This window comes from Pholcus phalangioides, unplaced genomic scaffold, assembly GCF_987345545.1.
Source record: "Pholcus phalangioides strain wild (caught in Gottingen) unplaced genomic scaffold, Ppha-v1.0 ptg000015l_1, whole genome shotgun sequence".
In the NCBI taxonomy this organism is placed as follows: Eukaryota; Metazoa; Arthropoda; class Arachnida; order Araneae; family Pholcidae; genus Pholcus; species Pholcus phalangioides.
Window position 1 is genome coordinate 69,983,758 of NW_028301608.1, and position 18,001 is coordinate 70,001,758.

Below are 18,001 nucleotides of genomic sequence, written 5' to 3' on the forward strand. Positions count from 1 at the left end.
CTTTGGAACAATTTATTCGTTTTTCGTCTCTCTATGGCTTTCCCCTAGTATCAGACCCGCCCATTATATAGGCTGTATTTAGGCTAAAAACAGCATCCACACACTCACGGTAATAGAAATATCAAATATGTAATGATATAATGTGAAGATATAAACAAGACTTGTATTATGAATATGTTCAGAAAAATCTAAAATATACTTCAAAAATGACAGGAAATATCAATCACTATTTTAAGCTGAATGAATGAACGCCAGGGTCTCTGCCACCGGACTTATCCCGTTGCCGAGATCTCTTCCTGCCCAGCTTCGTGGCAGAGTCTTGAACAAAGTGAGTGCACCTAACAGTCTGAGCGTGTAGCTAGTGTTGTGTATTTCAGTGCTGCCATCTATACTTCAAATTGTGAGTGAAGTGTAATGAATACTATTTTAAGCTAGGGGAAGCGATCCCTCGATTATTTTCGCCTTTGTTTCTCCCGTTTTGCACGTTCGTTAATGATGTTTGATTACCTGAACCACTGATACTATAATTTTTACACAGTGTGTGTGCGGTGGAATGAAAAACCAAATGAGAGTAGTTTTTTGTTCGTATGCATGCACGAATGAAAATAGAATCAGGGATATTAATTTTTTTTATTGTTCCATACGAATGCTTACATAAGTGCCAAATAAAAAAATAGAGATTTTTACATTGCACATTTTGCAACAAATATCCCGAATCATTTTTTTTGTCGAGGTTGTTTCCATCCTCCGAAGCATTTTTCGAGTTCCATAGCGCAAGCTATCGCTAAGCGGTCGTTCCCTCTGGATGCGACTATTTGGATGCCGAATGGAAGGCCGCTCTCGCATACGGACATAGGACAGAAAGTCGCGGGCATCCCGAGCAAGTTGAATACTGCGCAATATCCGCTGCAGTGCATTAGAAAAGCATCCTCTCCGTGGTAGCTCGCCTTATAGGGGAACACCGGCGCAAACAGCACAGATCTTTCGTTGAGGACGAGCCCAAATTTCTCTTCCAAAACTTTGAAACGTTTCTCGATGAGCGGCGTTCGTCTCAAAGACTTCCTCAATAGTGTTCGGTCCAGCGCTGCATACAGCAAGTTATAGACTTCTAACTTTGACGATCCAACGAGACTCTTTAGTAACTCTACTGAGGGTCTAATCGCATTTTTGTCGCCAAAAATCGATTCTTGTGCTGACTTTTCACAACGAGAGAGTACGTACTTGCCCAGACAATAGAAAAATATGTTATTCATTTCCGGAATCTCTAGATTCTGTAATTGCGCATCCAATTTCTCTTCAAAATGAGTGGCTGCCTGAGCAAAAACAAAAGGCATTAACAGTTTTCATCATTTTTCTGAATTATTCGTTTAATACAGGTTCAAAAATCTGCGTAAATCTTTTTTTATTTTTCGCAGTCGGCTGTTAATTAAAAATTACTACTGAATAGAAAAACGCTTTTAACCACATTATGGAAGGCTGTCTGAAGTGTCCCCGAACTTTTAGGGACCACAGTATTATAGAGTTTGCGCAATGAAGAGAGAGGCTAGAATAGAAGATTCTAGGGTAAACGCGTAGTCCATGAGATCTTCTTCTCGGCTGCTCGTCGAGAACATCACCACTGAAGATGTCGTTTCTACAAAACCGCGCATGGATCTCGGGAACATTAATCCGAGAAATTTCCTATGAATTAAAGCATATCGGAATGTGCCATGTACCTAGCTTATATTATTAATATTATTAAGATTATTGCCTGTAGATATTATGAGCGAAATTTAAATATTGTTGGGCTATTGTTTGGAATTAAAAATGTGGTATTTGCGAGAGCCGCTGTGCGCGGTCATGTGATGGACTCGCATCGTGAGGACCCGTGTTCGATCCCCGCAGGCGGCACGTTGGTGGTCGGCTGAGGTTGGCTTTCTATGGTTTTCCGACGGAGGTAAATGGATTTTATGACGAGCGATAGGCAGGGCTTGATATAAAGTTTTGTTGCATCTCTCGAATTTTTATCCAGAATTCATTTGGGTAAATGAAATCAATATTTTTTATGGACATTCTTTCTGAAATTTTTCATTTACCTTTTAATTTCAACCACTTAGTTTCCTTGTTGTAGTATTTGTATTTCAAAGAAGTTATGCGATGAACGGATATAATTTTGTTATGTAACGGAGCAGCAATTGGGCAAAAGAAAACTGTACTGTCATATATGCACAGTCATAAAAAGCTAGCTGTAATGTCAAAAAAGCAAAAGTTATAAGAAACCGATCACCTTCAGCTGATATAGAAGGATATCACTATCAACTTCAGGAACTAAGTCACTTTCGCCATCGCTTTGCATATAATACACTTTGAGCTTCGTTATATCCACCTATAAAACACACATATAATAAGGTTAATACAATATATATGTTGTTAAAAAGCTCAATTCATCCGTAAAGATTATTACTGTATTAGATGAAACCAGATTAAATTCTACCCGTTTTTCAGTTTCTATAAAAGACGAACATGTTTGATACAAATTGAAATACAAATACAACGCCACAACAGGCAAAATGCCCAACGAGGTGGCTGAGAAAAAGATGCCCATAAAAATATGGATGTCATATATTTAAAAAATATAGCAACCCAATTAAAAATGCAATTAACAAAAAATTGTAAACAATATATACGCATGATAAAATATTATACAATGCCCGTAAAAAATACTTATGGTTGTCTTATTCCAAATATGGATAGCTTCTCGATTTACCCCAACATGTTTATCGTATTTCTTTTTAAACGTGTCAATTGTGTTACAATTTACTACCTCCGGGGAAAAGCTATTCCATTTATTAACAACCCTATTAGAGAAAAATTCCCTGCGACACCATAGCCTTGCATTGTCCCTCACCAATCGATACGATTGATGAAACGTGGTTATCAGGCAGTAACGCATTAATACTACGGCACGTGAATCCAACTGCCTTATTGCAATCTCACGTCAGCCGACAGCTTTTATTCGTTTATTATTAGGTCATCATGCGCTTTACCAGCTCATTGGTACATGCCTTCAAGCATTATCACGTTGCTGCAGAATAAACTAATTGACCGAAACTTTGCCCATCGGATTCGGCTTCAAAAACCTGGAACATTTTATACAATTATGTTGATGCTCGCACTCTGTTTTGAGGAATCGCATATCATAAAAGGCGTATACGGGTTTACTGTAATGAGAAAAACTCCCCGAACAATTCGAAAATCATTGTGTTGGTCGTTATTATTATTATTATATCATTTCACTCCAAGTTCCAGATTGAAGTTGTGACCGAAAATCATATATATACAGGGTGCATAGGAAACAGGGCGTATGGCAGTTTACTGGTGAACTGTTGGTCAAAAGCGGAGATTGACTTAGAAGTCTGGGGGGGGGGGGCACGATGATGATGATGTCAATTCATCTATACATATATACATTAGATCAATCGACTCCACGTTTGACTCTGGGGGGGGGGGGGACATATCTCCGCCCATGCTGTTGATCCCAGAGGCATACTTCCAATTAGGGGAAGTATCCAAATAACGTGCAGAACCAGGATATGTTGAAGGGTTATTAAATTATAAATATTAACTTTTTATACCGTCCCAGTGTTTCATAAAACCCAACTAGATAGTTGTTACCCTGTTTCTTCTGATGCCAACTAAAAAAATTCACGTTCCTTAGGGCAATATTCACTAAGATATTCGAATTCGATAAACGAGGGAAAGTTTGAAAAAAACAGCATTAAATGCGGGTAAAACGGTTTATCAGTTCGACGTTTAATCACTTGCTTGAAAAACTCGGAAGATAAAATAAAAGCTCTCTTTATTATTATTACAATTTTTTTTAACTGTCCGTTATAGCGAGTTTCTACTGTTATTGAAAAGAATTTGTTTACGTCTGCTGCTAGTTTTGCTCGATAAAAATATTCAGTTAATTCAAAAATGAATGTAACAAATTGATCAAATGTATATAATACTCTATTAGTACTCATTAACACTATTACCGGTTCATCCAGCTTCATTTCAGTTCGTTTCGTTCCGGATAATATCTTCATAGCTGTAAGAAGATCTTCAGCATATCTACACAATGGTCCACTGCAAATCATTTCCCGTAACAGGGGAGATATTTCCGGGAAAAAGCCATCCACTGAAACTACGCCTGAATCAAAGCAATAAAAGGAAATATCGATTCGATACTCTCTTACAATGACATCACATAAATCTATAGTGTATAACATAAAATGAGAGCCGATCTCCCCGTTAAAAAGTCTCGTCACAGAGAGCAACAGTCCTACAAACAGTACAAATATTCAGTCACTACACATCACTCACTTCACTTCTGAGATATAGATGGCAGCACTGAAAAATCATGCACAACACTCGATACGCACTAAGACTGTTAGGTACACACACTTACACTTCCGGCACAACTCACTAGGTAGTAAATTGCCCATGGCGGTAGACCTGAGTTGTGCTCGGCTTAAAAAAAAAGTGTATAACATATCCTGAAAGACAGGGAAGTGGCCATGGAGCTGGGAGGTGAGCTCGTGGAACATGACCAAACGAAAGGTAGTCCGCAGGGCTCGTGCTCGGGCCCCCCCCCCCCCTATGTGGAACGTCACGGTGGACGACCTACTTAAATAGTCCTGGGAAGAGGGAGTACGAGTACAGGCCTTTGCGGACGACATACTCATAGTCATGGCCACAGAGAAATGGAAAGAGATGGAAGGAAAGGCCACCAGGACTCTGGATCAGATGGCCAATTGGCTACACAACAACGATCTGGAGCAGGCAGTCGAAAAGAGTTCTTGCCTGTGGTACAGTTCAAGAATCAAGAGACCCAAGATAAGGATGAAGGGAACCAGGATCCCATGGAAGAAGACGATGAAATATCTTGGGGTCACTCTGGACAAAGACCTGGACTGGATATCACACGTAAAAACCCAGGGAGCCAAGGCGAACGCTAACCTTCAAACATTGGCGAGCATGGCAGGCCCAAGATGGGGACTAACGCAGAAGCTCAGAAGGATATTGTACGACCAGGTGGCTATCAAGATAATAACATACGGAGCTGCTGCGTGGTACCAGGACCCATCAGAGAAGCTCAAGAGGAAGCTGGACAGCCTGCAGGGAGGTTTCCTGCACCTTCTCACAAGAGCCTACCACAAGACGTCAAAAGCAGCCATGCAGGCCATCGCAGGAGTTCCCCCACTGAGTCTTCAGACGGAGTATGTGGCCAAAGCAGCCATGGTGACAAGACTCAACAGGAACATCAGTCTGGGGGAGGCCCAATACCAGTGGAGTGAGCTAGAGCAGAGAAGGATAGGCTAGGATGTACACCCCGCCACCGACATCCAGGAGAGCCAGATCACCACCCTGGAAGGAACGGGCCCTATCTCATACGAAGGAACCACCATATTCACAGACGGTTCTAAAACCCAGGATGGAACGGGTGCTGCCTTCGTGAGATACGAGGATGACGTAGTAACCCAGGAGTGGAAGCAGAGGATATTGACAGGATGCACGATTTTCCAGGCGGAGCTCTTCGCTCTAAGAGAAGCGGTGAGCAGCTTGGAAAACACAACGACCCAGTCCAAAGTATACACAGACAGCCGATCCAGCCTGGAAGCCATAAGAGACCCCCTCACGAGACACGAGGACGCCAGGACCGTCCGCAGGGCTCTATTAAAAAATCCAAACATCCAATTGAACTGGGTTCGTGGCCATGTCGGAGAAAAAGGGAACGAGGAGGCGGACCGATTGGCCAAGGCCTTGAGCCGTACGATCCTCCTGGAAAAGAAGATTCCAGCAGCGACTGCAAAAAGGATAATAAAGATTCACATCCTTGGAGAGTGGCAGAAATTCTGGGACCACCCCGCTACACATGGGAAGTTAATCCATAGGGTCCTGCCCAAAATACAGTGGAGAGAGAGATCTTGGAGCAGAGAGAAGACGATATTCTTCTCGGGCCACGGGCCGTTCCCCACCCACTTCCTCTGCTTCGGGATCTCAAACAATGACAAGTGCCTGTGTGGAGGAGTCGGAAGCCCATTGCATTACGCAACAGAGTGCGAAAAGACCTCAGAGTTCCACCTGGTTAAGCCGCTCCCTCAGTTGGAGCATGAATGGTTCAAAAGGATGGAGAGAGATGGAAAAGCCCTGGAAACCATCAAGGACCTGGTTAAATTCCTATAGGCCAACCAGGAACATCTCCACACCAAGAGGGATGAGACCATCCAGACTCCACATGAAACGCAACAACTGAAGAGGAGCGAAAGACTGAGAGCCAGGGCAGAAGCCGAAGACAGCGTCGATAGGGTACTCTCCCAGGAAATAGAAGAATTAGAAGACGAAGAATACGACACAGAGGGAGAGCAATCGGAGAGAGAAGAAGAAGCGGTCGAAATATGGGAAGACTCTGGCTTCAAATAGGATGATCCAGTGAAAGAGTAACCAAGAAACAAAGTCCCAATGATCAGTGTTTAAAGTGTGAAGCACCCAACCAAAAGCTGAGGAGCTTTTGAATAATCGAACAACCCCCTCCCCTCATGCTGAAAGGACCTGGCACCTGGTCGGACCAATGTGACACGAAGGGCTCACACTGGCCAACAAGCCAACGAGGGAAGACGTGGTCCAGGACCTGGCCTGGCCACAGCGGAGGGCTCACCCGAGCCAACAAGCGAAGACGCGTGGTCCAGGACCTGGCCTGGACACGGCGGAGGGCTCACCCGAGCCAACAAGCCAATGAGGGAAAACATGGTTCAGGACCTGGCGCTTGGCCACAGAGAGGAACAGGGGACTCGGGCTCAATAAAGCTGGAAAGGACATCAGAAGAGCTCATCGGAATAAACTGTATATTGTATAATAGAAATATTTTAATCTGTATATACTTTTTTTTTTTTTTTTTAATAATGTGTTTTTATATTCAATGTTCATGTATTTTATATTTTATATGCATAATAAAGCACCCGACATCTCCCAGTCCCCTCATCCGGGCAATGGCTAAAATTGACAATGGTCGATAGAGCCTGGGCGCTGCACGGAATGAAATGAGTGTATAACAATTATTTTTATTTTGTGCCCATTTTACAGAATCAAATTTACCATTGGTAGGTTTGTGGCAGAATACTCCACAGAAACTTGCCGGAATCCTCAGACTTCCACCTATTTCGTTGCCTAAACCCAAGACAGATCCAGCAGATGCTATGAGAGCTGCTTCGCCACCTACAAAACGGGAAAGTTATGATTAGTCGGAATTGCTCGTGTACCTAAATCGAACGATGTTAAAAATACAGTAGAGCCTCTTTATAACGGACTTCACTACAACGGATTTCGCTCATAATTTACAGCTAAAAATATTTGAAAAACTGTGAAATCTGACGAGTTTGAAATTCGTTTTTACTTCAGTAAATTATCTTTGTTGCGGGCACCGGTGGGACAAAAAAATTCGTACATAAGAGAGGGGTAACCGTTAATCAGGGGTTTGAAATTTGTGCTTTTATTGTACTGCGGGAAATTATTATTTGGCCGTAAAAGGGGGGTGTCCGTTAAGAGGGGTTTTACTGTATTTAAAAAATATTGAAAAGTATCAACTCGTTTAAAAAACATTTCGAAGCAAGCGATTAAACATGGATCGTTGTTTTATTTTGCGTAAGCCTTGATGCACTGCATCACTCGTACCGCTCGCCAGCTAAAAAAATTAAGATTAATACAATGTATACGTGTACACATCTTTTTCAATTCAACCTGTTTTGAAAAGTGTTTTTATTTGGTACTATAATAAACACTTTTTGTATATATATATATGTCTAACTACTGTACGCTCATTGATGTACATTACACCCCTATAAGAATTATTTTTATAAATCTAACTTTCATTACAGCGGACAACCCCTATTAGTCCGTTATAACGAGGTTCTACTGTACTTCAAACGCATCCCTTGGTTTCTTTTTTTTCGCATGTGCAATAATTTAGAGGCATTTTGAGACGGGGCACCGTCTTAATTTTGGTCTTAGTGGAGGTCTGAGCGCACATTTTTCGTGATTGAAAGTGGGTAGTTCAGTAACCAAAAAAACCACTCGTCCTCTATCATTACTAATAAAATCATGATTTCAAGCACTGCGTGTACATCGAATGCGCAAATGATGACCAGGCGCGTGTATACACTGAGTAGATGGGCCGGTGGGAAAAAAAAGTCGAACTGATGAATTAATTCAAAGTACCGGTATTTCATGGGGTGTCAAAGTCCTTATATATATAACGAAATTCAAGTGGGAGATGTAGAAGTCCTATATATATAAAACTTCTAAAAAATGTATGTGCAAGCAAAGCACCAGGACCAGATGATATTTTTCCTAGGGTCCTTAGGAAATGTACTAATGAGCCATTGGGATCAGTTGCACAGATTTCCAGAAGTGTTGTTGCTGAGAGTATTGTCCCAGGAAATTGGAAGCTTCCTAATGTGGTTCCAATGTCTAAAAAAGGGTAGCAGAAGAAATCGTGTCGTCCCCAGCGAGTTTGAACGAGAATTTTGGAAATTATTATCAAAAAGCAATGGGTGAAGTGGGTAGACGAAAATAATGTGATATCGGAAAACCAAGAGGTGTACCGCCTTCTGGTTCTTAGTAAGAATCTGCTTCTTAACTACGGACTTGATCTTTAGTTAAGAAGCGAAAGGAAATTTTGTAACTATATTTCTTAACTAAGAATCTTTCTCCTTCCGTAGTTAAGAATTTGATGATCCCATTTCTTAGCTCGATTCTTAGTAGACAATTTTTTCTTCCATATGCGACACGACGCGCGTAAATTATTCCTTTAATAGAAGTTTTTTTATGATTCATATTTACCATATTTTAAAAAATGAAAAAAAGGATTTTGCAGATACATTTTTATTTCCGAATAAGGAATTCGTCCAACTTTTTAAGTTATCGAAAGGGTGAGTGGGAGAGTCGAAAACAGTGTTGAATACAGCACATATATACGTTGGTAATAGTGATAAAATATCGGATCATCTCGATAAAATTTGATAAATTTTGCCACATTTATCACACATTTACGAATGATTATGCATAACTCTCAAATTTTCAATCCATAAATATCATGATCGATGGGTCGTAAATGTTTCAATGTTTTGGGAACTTGTACATTTGACAATTTTTCTTTGTTTAAAAATTGAATTTTTCACAATAAATATGAGAGAAGAAGCTCTAATCGACCAAAATATAATTGTACATAAATAAAGGGTGTTCTGTTAATGGACCGACAAACTCAGAGGGTTGTTAGTAGACATCAAGAAGAAAAAAAATTGCAATGGGACGTGGTGTCGCAAACCACGTTGAGAGGGTGAAAATCGCAAAAACGCTTACAGGCTCTGAGTCCAGAGGAGACGAAAGGTGGATGTCAGTTGATCGCTGAATGCGTTCGTGGGTTCGCTCATCATATCTGACGTAAGCGGCATGTGGTTCATGCACGATGGTGCACAAGCACATTTTTCCCGCGAAGTGCGTAATCACCTCGATGATGCAAACACAAATACAACGCCACAACAGGCAAAATGCCCAACGAGGTGGCTGAGAAAAAGATGCCCATAACAGATATGGATGTCATATATTTCAAAAATACAGCAACCCAATTAAAAATGCAATTAACAAAAAATTGTAAACAATATATACGCATGATAAAATATTATACAATGCCCGTAAAAAATACTTATGGTTGTCTTATTCTAAGTATGGATAGCTTCTCGATTTACCCCAACATGTTTATCGTATTTCTTTTTAAACGTGTCAATTGTGTTACAATTTACTACCTCCGGGGGTAAGCTATTCCATTTATTAACAACCCTATTAGAGAAAATTCCCTGCGACACCATAGCCTTGGTTACATAACCAAGGAGCTGGGACCCGTTGCTTGGCCTCCACGTTCCCCGGATCTCAATCCGTGTGACTTTTTCTTATGGGGTCACCTTAAATCACTCGTTTATGCGACGCCTGTGGACACACCGGAGGATCTCATAGCGCGGATTGTCGTCGCTGCGGCAGACATCGCCATCTTCGAGCGCGTCCGAGAAGCGTAATTACAATCCCTATTTTTTTAATAACAAAGGAAGCATTAGCAGCCGGTGATTGGTTACTGCGAGCAAAAAAGCTAGCAAGACGTCACGAGAGGCGGAGTTTTGGGAGAAACTGAATTTCTAAGTTTATTGACGAAAAATGAGAGCATTTTTTATTGAATCAGGAAAAGAGATGGATGGGCCCAGCTTCGCGAGTTGTTATTATTGTCTTCTCGATGCACGTGAACCGCATTTGATTAAATCAGAAACAAAAATGGGGAAACATTTTTTAGTAAATCAGTAAATGACAGCAAAGATGGAAAAAAATTTAAATTTATTTCAGACAGAATTGAACACACAACCTTCGGTACGTGAGTCTCGTACGTACTATAGCCATTACTTCTAACGGCGGATGTTGGCTCCCAGCACAATTAAATGTATCTATTGTTGAACGTCGCCAGCAAAAATTTCACTGTGACGTAATGGCTCATCACTCATTTCGGCCAATCACGATAAGCTAAATTTCTACAATGTAGCTAGAAATGTAGGGATTTATAATTATTTATTAGTTTATAAGCGTCCGGGAATCGTTTTTACGTCATTGTAGACTGTGCAATGACGTCAGTGGATACCACTTCTAACAACTCTTGTAATAATTAATTAAATAAATCTTTCTGTAGCGGTTATTGTACTTTTTGTCGTTCCAGCGTCACATCGAAACCTGCATGCGCTTTTCGCGATTTTCGTCCTCAATGTGATTTGCGACACTACGTTCCATTGCAATTTTCGTTCCTCTCGATGCCTACTAACAACCGTCTGAGTTTGTTGGTCCATTAACAGAACACCCTGTATAAAAATCATTATATTTTTTCCACATACTTTTCAATGTATGCAAGAGCCAACATTACAGAAGCGATGTCAATTTTTAATATTACTGTATTATCTGATCACTATTATTTTTATTTGACCACGATACATGTACAGTACCATACGCATTTTGCCATGAAAAATAATTGAAGTAAATGTGAGGCATATTGTAAAAATTATTAGTTAGTCTTGTAATGTTAGCTTTACTTACATACATAATCTAAACACAACGATGGCATTTATCGCATTACCCATGTTTGACGATTATGCAGAATGGCCTACAAATGTGACAGATTCGCGGTATATAGTAATAAATAAACTCCGTCATGTTTTACGGGCTTACGTCCATCTAAAATTCCTTTTTCTTCCCCCCCCCCCCCCATCTTGTCAACAACACGTTGTTGTTAATTTTTGACCGAGCGCCGATTGGTCAGTGGTGAAATTCCCCTAAAAGGAAATTTTTCGGCTCATCAATCCTGACGTGACCTCAAGAATTATCTTTCAAAACAAAAAAAAGGTCCCAGCCATTGAACGGGACGGTCATGCGAAAAATCGCTCCGATGCCAAGCCTATCGGACTTAGAAATTTTTAATAACCACCCTTAAATTAATTTTCAGTTAAAGCTTGAAACACAATCCGTACTCAGTCGGATACCATAGAAATGACTTGTAATAGAACGCAGTTTAATTGTTACTTCCACGACATTTTTCTGGACCCCCCAAAACTGGAGATGGACTGACTTGGAAAAGCTATGCTGGGACAAGGAAGCCAAAGCTGACGACATAGCCGCAGCAGCCGAACAGCTGATACATGTAGCTGAACACGACTTCCAAGCCTTCTATAGATTATTGCAGGCCAGCAAGAACAAATTCAAGCCATGCTCCAGCGACAATATCCTGGACAAGCTAATCTGGTTGACTAAAGAAATCCCCGTCATGAAAAAGAGGGATCAGCACAACCAAAAGATATGGGGCACAGTCAAGGATCTTTCGGTCCACGATAAATGCAAACTCACTGAGACGCCATCACTCTTCAACCGACTTGACATCTTGCTGTGCCAAAGATTCGTGAACTCACTTGCGAAAAACCCGGACAAGATTCCCGGAAAAAAACGGAAAAAGGGACCCAAGCAAAGCCCAAGAGACAGCCATGAAAAGTCTCCCAAAGGCTCCGCCCATGCTGAAGCAAAGGCTCAAACCGACCAATCACGCGTCGAGAGCACCAAAGAGGACCCACCTTCCTCGACGGAGAAAGAGGTACCCACGACTGCCGTTCCCGAACGGGAAGAAGATTCCAGAGGAGCGGTGTCGAAACGGGCCAGCCCGCGAAAGCCCCGCCCCGACGGAGACTGACGTCCTGATCACCCAATCGCAATGGATCTGCGAGGACGAGATACCTTCATCACCCGATCCGGAGAGAAAAAGCATACGGGACATCGCAAAAAGCATACGGGACATCTTTTCTTGAGATCCGATGCCACGGCCAGTGATCAAAAGTCGGGAAAAAAATCAGTGATTTTTGTGAAAGTGACTTCAGCGTCAAGTTCAGTGGCGGTCAACACAAAATATGGTTTCAAAATGATAGTGACCGTCAACTTGCACTAAAATTTTTTCGGGAAAACAACATTGAGGTAAGCAGGCAATCTGCAATTGGTGCCGATTCCTTCTTCATTCTGCTTCGAGGAATGGATCCGGAGACACCAACAGAGGACTTACGCGATGACTTAGCGGAAGCGGGTTTCTGCGCAAAATCCATCGAACAACTCCGTTCTAGAAGGAGACGTGCCCGGATGCGAAACCTCCCGCTTTGGAAAATCGAACTGCCAGATAACGAAGAGTCAAAGGCCATCTTCGATCTTAAACAGCTAGCCTTCGTAGCTGTCACCATCTCTAGGTTCAAAAGGCACCCAAATAGACTTACGCCGAGACAGTGCTATCGGTGCCAGTCATGGGAATGTGAGGGTAAGCCATGTGACAGACCCCAGCGCTGCCTCAAATGTAAGGACTTTCATGCAGTTCGGACGTGTAAGAAGGTACGCGGGGTCGATCAGCCAGAATGCTGTAATTGCGGGATGGTTGGTAACCCCAGTAACTACCGCGGATGTGCCGCTTACAAGAAAGCTCTTGGAAAAATTCACGCGGAACTCTACGGGAAACCTCTGGATGTCAACGACAAAAATAATTTTCAGCCAAGACACAAGAAACCGAGCGTTGAAGTGCGGACTGCCACCTACGAAAAGTCTGGTAGAGTCTACACCAACACGACATTTCTTCCTCGTAGCGTGTGGGAAAATTTCCGAAGTCACAGGAAATTGCAAAACGATAAAGAAATCTCCGAGACGTCATTTAAGTCCGCGAAATCCGATACAAATCCTACGCCGAAAAAGCAGGACAAACCCGGAAAAAAGGGCCGTCAAAGTTCGCCCGACTAAAAAACAGAGTCTCACTCTACGGACTTGGTGAAAAATCAGTCTACGGACTCCAGAAAAAACTTTGAAAAAATCCCCTCCGATGCAGAACTGTCCCCCGTCAAACCGGCAACCCAGATGCCGGCCAAGGAAGCTGACCAAGACGGCTCCACAATGCTATCCTTCTCGGATGACTCGACGGCCAGTTCAAATTCGACTTACGATATGTTTGAATTCGCTAAGTCATGCATGGAGGACATTATGAAGTGCGCTTCAAAAAAGGATAAAAGATCAATCCTGGATAAGTTCCTGACTGAAGCAGGGAACATTCTTATAAAATAAGCGACTTCATCTCAATTAAAAAATCAATTGATAACTTATTTATCGGAAAATCTTCTAATTCTTCATTTCCTTTCACCATCTTTCGCTGTCAAAAAATCAAAAATCCTCTTCAAAAAAACCAAATAATTTACTCAATTTTGAGTTGGAAAAAAAAAAAATAATAATAATAATATTTTTTAATTCTTCTCTTACTATCGTTTCTCAACTTTGAAATAATCGATTAACTCTATCTCTAATTTTTCCCTTCTTCTACTAATAGTATCGATTTCAGGTCCAGCCAATGAGAGAAGACCAGGACTCCGCAGCCAATCAGATGCGAAGCAGTGGCGTAGCTGAAGAAACATCGCCTTTCTAGCTTTCTTCACAGCAGAAAGCACTAAAATAATAATCGTACTAAAAAATTGGGGTTGCTGCCGGCATTTTACCTGCAAAATTCGTTTAAATTTAACTTAATTTAAACATGACCATGACCTTATCATTTTTCCCGATTTTGACAACTTTCTTAAAAACACATGCACTTTTAATTTACACATACTCTCTTGTCTTTCCCTTCATACGTAGTCCCCGTGGCTACAATTTGTAAACCCGCAGTTGGCCCGAAAGGGCCAGGCCCGGGAAGATAAATTTCATTCTGGTCTGGTCTGGAATTATCTTTAACAATCGCATCGTGGTTGCTCGATTCTTAATGCTCTTCTTACGAGTCGATTCTTACGTATGGATGATTGGTTATTAAGAATCAGAAGGTAGTATACCCCAACATGGGTTCAGAAAGGGGAAGTCACGTGTAACCAACCTCCTTTACTTCTATGAGCACGTAATTAAGGCTTTGGGAAAAGGCAAAAATGTCGACATTGTTTAGCTTGATTTCCAGAAGGCATTCGATCGGTTCCAACATGAGTAAACCCTTGAAGGGTTTACATGAGGTTGAGATTGAAGGCGACTTGTTGAATTGGATAGAATCTTGGTTGCGAGATAGGTCACAGCCGGTTATGGTGATTGGGGGAATTTTCTGATAGGACAAGTGTCAAAAGTGGAGTCCCGCAAGGAAATGTGCTTAGGTCCATACTTTTTACACTTTTTATCGATAAGCTCGACCGGGGTATGGATGGGATGGTTAGCAAATTCACAGATAACGTGAAGCTTATGGGGGTAGTCGAGAATCGAAGCGATAGGGAGTTGCTCCAACTTAAACAGGATTGCATCGTGAGCAAGTAAATGAAACATATCTTTTAATGTTGACAAGTGCATGGCCGCTCATTTTGGTTCGAAAAACCCACTTTTCACTTACGAGTTGAATGGTGTTATTATTCCGGATGCAACTAAAATCACTGATTTGGGAATCCTCGTTGATGAGCGGCTTAGGTTTTCTGAACATTGTACAGTGGTGGTTAGAAAAGTGCATAGAATGATCCGTTTCATTTTCAAAAAGGTCTCTTCGCGTTCTCCCAAAGTGATCCTTCCACTTTTCCGGGATTAGTTTGTCTTGGATTGGAATATGCCGTCAGGTTTTGGAGACCATACCTACGGAGGGACATCGACTTGGTTGAAGGGGTGCAGGGAAGAGCCACGCGTTCTTTTAATGGCACATGGAGCTCAAGCTATGAAGAGAGACTTGACTTTTTGAAAATTTTTACATTGGAAGAGCGAAGGTGTCGGGGGATGTGATTGAAGTGTTTAAAATTTTCAATAGAATGAATAAAATGAATCATGAGTTATTACACGGATAAAATGGATTATTATTATACATCGTGAATCAACCGATTCAACAAGGGGACACCAGTATCAATTAGTAAGGAACAATTCTAGGTTGTGGTATCTCGGAAAGTTTTTCCTCTAATAGGGTTGCTAATAAATGGAATAACTTATTTCCTGGGGTCGAGAATGTTAACACAATCGATGCGTTTAAAAAGAAGTACGATAGGCACAGCGGGATAAATAGAGAAGCTATCCCTACTTAGAATAATTCGATTTTTTATGGCCGTTATTTTTATTTATATTTTATCATAATTATTGTTTTTTTATTGCTCTTATTGGGTTGCTATATTTCTGATGTAGTTTAGATGAATATCCGACATCCATACATTTTATGGGCATCTTTTCTCAGTCACCTCGTTGGACATTTTGTGTGTTATGGCCTTTGTATTTGTATTTGATATTATAGCTCTATACTCACCCGAGCTTCCACTAACAGATTTTGTTGTGTCGTACGGGTTGTTCGTTCTCCCGTAAAGACTGTTCGCCGTATGCAAAGCATTAGAAAATTCGGGTATGTTCGTAATCGCTATAACGATAGCCCCAGCATTCTTGAGAAGTGACACTGCTTCGGCATCTGCCATAGCTTTGCGGTGCTCGAAATACTTCGATGCTGCATTTGCAATCATACCTTAGGTAGAGTAAAAAAGTAAATTGCACGCAAATAGAATTAGTACGTTTGATGTAAAAAATAATAATAAATCCGTATGCAAATATTCTGGTTTATTTCCAGATTTGTTATCTATAGGAGCAAATGCAATTTTTATCTTCTCCTCCCCCCCCCCACAACTTTTTGACAGATACCTTTGACTTGGAAGGTGAGCTTGACAGAAAACGGCACACCCAGAAGTGGCTTCTCTTTGGCGATATCTTCTTTAGCTTTATATTTCAAAGCGATTAGCGAATCGACAACTTTGGCTTCTTCGATAGCTTCACCAAATCTGTCTTGAACCACGGCGTTGATGTAGGGCTGAACTTCCCGAATTCTTTTTATGTGACTCAGCACCACAGTTTCGGATAGCACCTGCAGCATATAAAGAGGGGGGAAACAGTCGAACGTCACACAGTACCTAATTGAGCATTGATAGCGGAAAAGTCGAGAAACTACTTGAAAAGCACCGGAATGGTGCTTTTGAGAGATATCGTTATGATCGACAAGAAGAATCGTCAAAAGCGTATAAGAATCATTGACTTCATCGTAACATCGAAAAAATCATTCAAAAGTGAATAGTATGTCATAAAATATCGAGAAAATATTTTTTTTCTTCAATGTGTACAATTTTAATTCTATGTGTGTGGGAAACTTTTCCCCAACGAAAAAATCATTTTTGAAATCTCAACCGAAACCATCGTATTAATCCAACTTTCATGCGTTTCGTCAATATGGAATGAAGATTGCGGCATACTAATGAGCTAGATAAGGGATGGCCAACAGCTGGTCCGTGAAGTGATTTTGCGCGGCCCCAGACAAGGTAAAAAGTATCGGGTCTAGGTCAATTTGTCGCGGGACAATTCGTCGCATTCAATTTGTCGCAGGTTCATTTCGTCGCGGTACAAATTTGTTGCAGGTTCATTTCGTCGCGGTACAAATTTTTCGCAGACTCATTTCGTCGCTGTATCGTCAATTTGCCGCGAAAAATTTGAATTGCTTTAAAATTCATTTGTTTGTTGTGATCTAATAAATAGGGTAGTTGCTTTAGGCGTAAAAAATGGAACTAATTTTTTTTCTCATTTATTGGAAATGCTCTCCCTTCCCATCTGTTTTAATTTTTAACAAATGAAGGAAAGTCTTCATTGAAGTCTTCGAGGAACATTGGAACATCAAGATAATAAATTGGGATCCAATGAATTTTTAAAATTTAATTTTCACCATATAAGCCGCATTTCTGTCGGGATTTCCATTTCTCGCAGTGAGGGGCGTTGGGGAGCTCACCCAAATAATAAATTGGGATCAAATAAATTTTGAAAATTTAGTTTCCATCGTATAGGCCGCGCTTCCCGCTTTCTGTAGGGATTTCCATTTCTTGCAGCGAGGGGCGTTGGGGGTGCACATCGAAATAATAAATTGCGATCAATGTGGCCGTCCCAGCACGATTTCCGTAATTCACTATTAAATGTATCCATGCAGAGAATATATCTTTGAGGAATTTTTTATGGCAATGTATCTAAGTTTTATGTGTAACAGGTGCGAAAAGTCTTATTTTCAAATTATTTTTTTACAATGCAATGCACATTTCAAATCACTTTCTATTATCACATTGAAATAATATTCAAACACTCCGACCATAGGTGCCAGAAACTGGGGGCTGATGCCATTTGAGCCCACCCCCAACTCCAATAACTCATGAATATACAATGTAATGCACCATTTCGCTTCCTGAGTACAGGTTTGAGTCCCTTATAAACGGAATGAATGGCGATTTTCGACCCCCCCCCCCCTCCTCCTCAATGTTTCCTTTATGTTAGCACCTTTGACTGGCCAAGGATGCCGGAAGTTTTGGAACTTGTGGGTTCTTGTCTTGATCTTGAAGTAGGAAATTTTGATTGATTTCTAAATCATTTCTCT

General features: G+C 41.1%; 1 protein-coding gene across 1 annotated transcript in view; it reads right to left on the reverse strand.

The window, feature by feature from the left end:
• Window positions 1-611: 611 nt before the first annotated feature.
• The window catches only part of LOC149076623 (fatty-acid amide hydrolase 2-A-like), a 33,444-nt gene continuing 16,054 nt past the window's right edge, over window positions 612-18,001 (reverse strand). The window contains exons 3-8 of the mRNA XM_089244241.1: window positions 16,240-16,459; window positions 15,857-16,066; window positions 7,120-7,239; window positions 4,020-4,174; window positions 2,267-2,365; window positions 612-1,313 (exon numbers count right to left, since the gene is read on the reverse strand). Coding sequence (XP_089100367.1) covers window positions 717-1,313; window positions 2,267-2,365; window positions 4,020-4,174; window positions 7,120-7,239; window positions 15,857-16,066; window positions 16,240-16,459 — 1,401 coding nt within the window. The 3' untranslated portion in view covers window positions 612-716. The remainder of the gene's footprint in view (window positions 1,314-2,266; window positions 2,366-4,019; window positions 4,175-7,119; window positions 7,240-15,856; window positions 16,067-16,239; window positions 16,460-18,001) is intronic.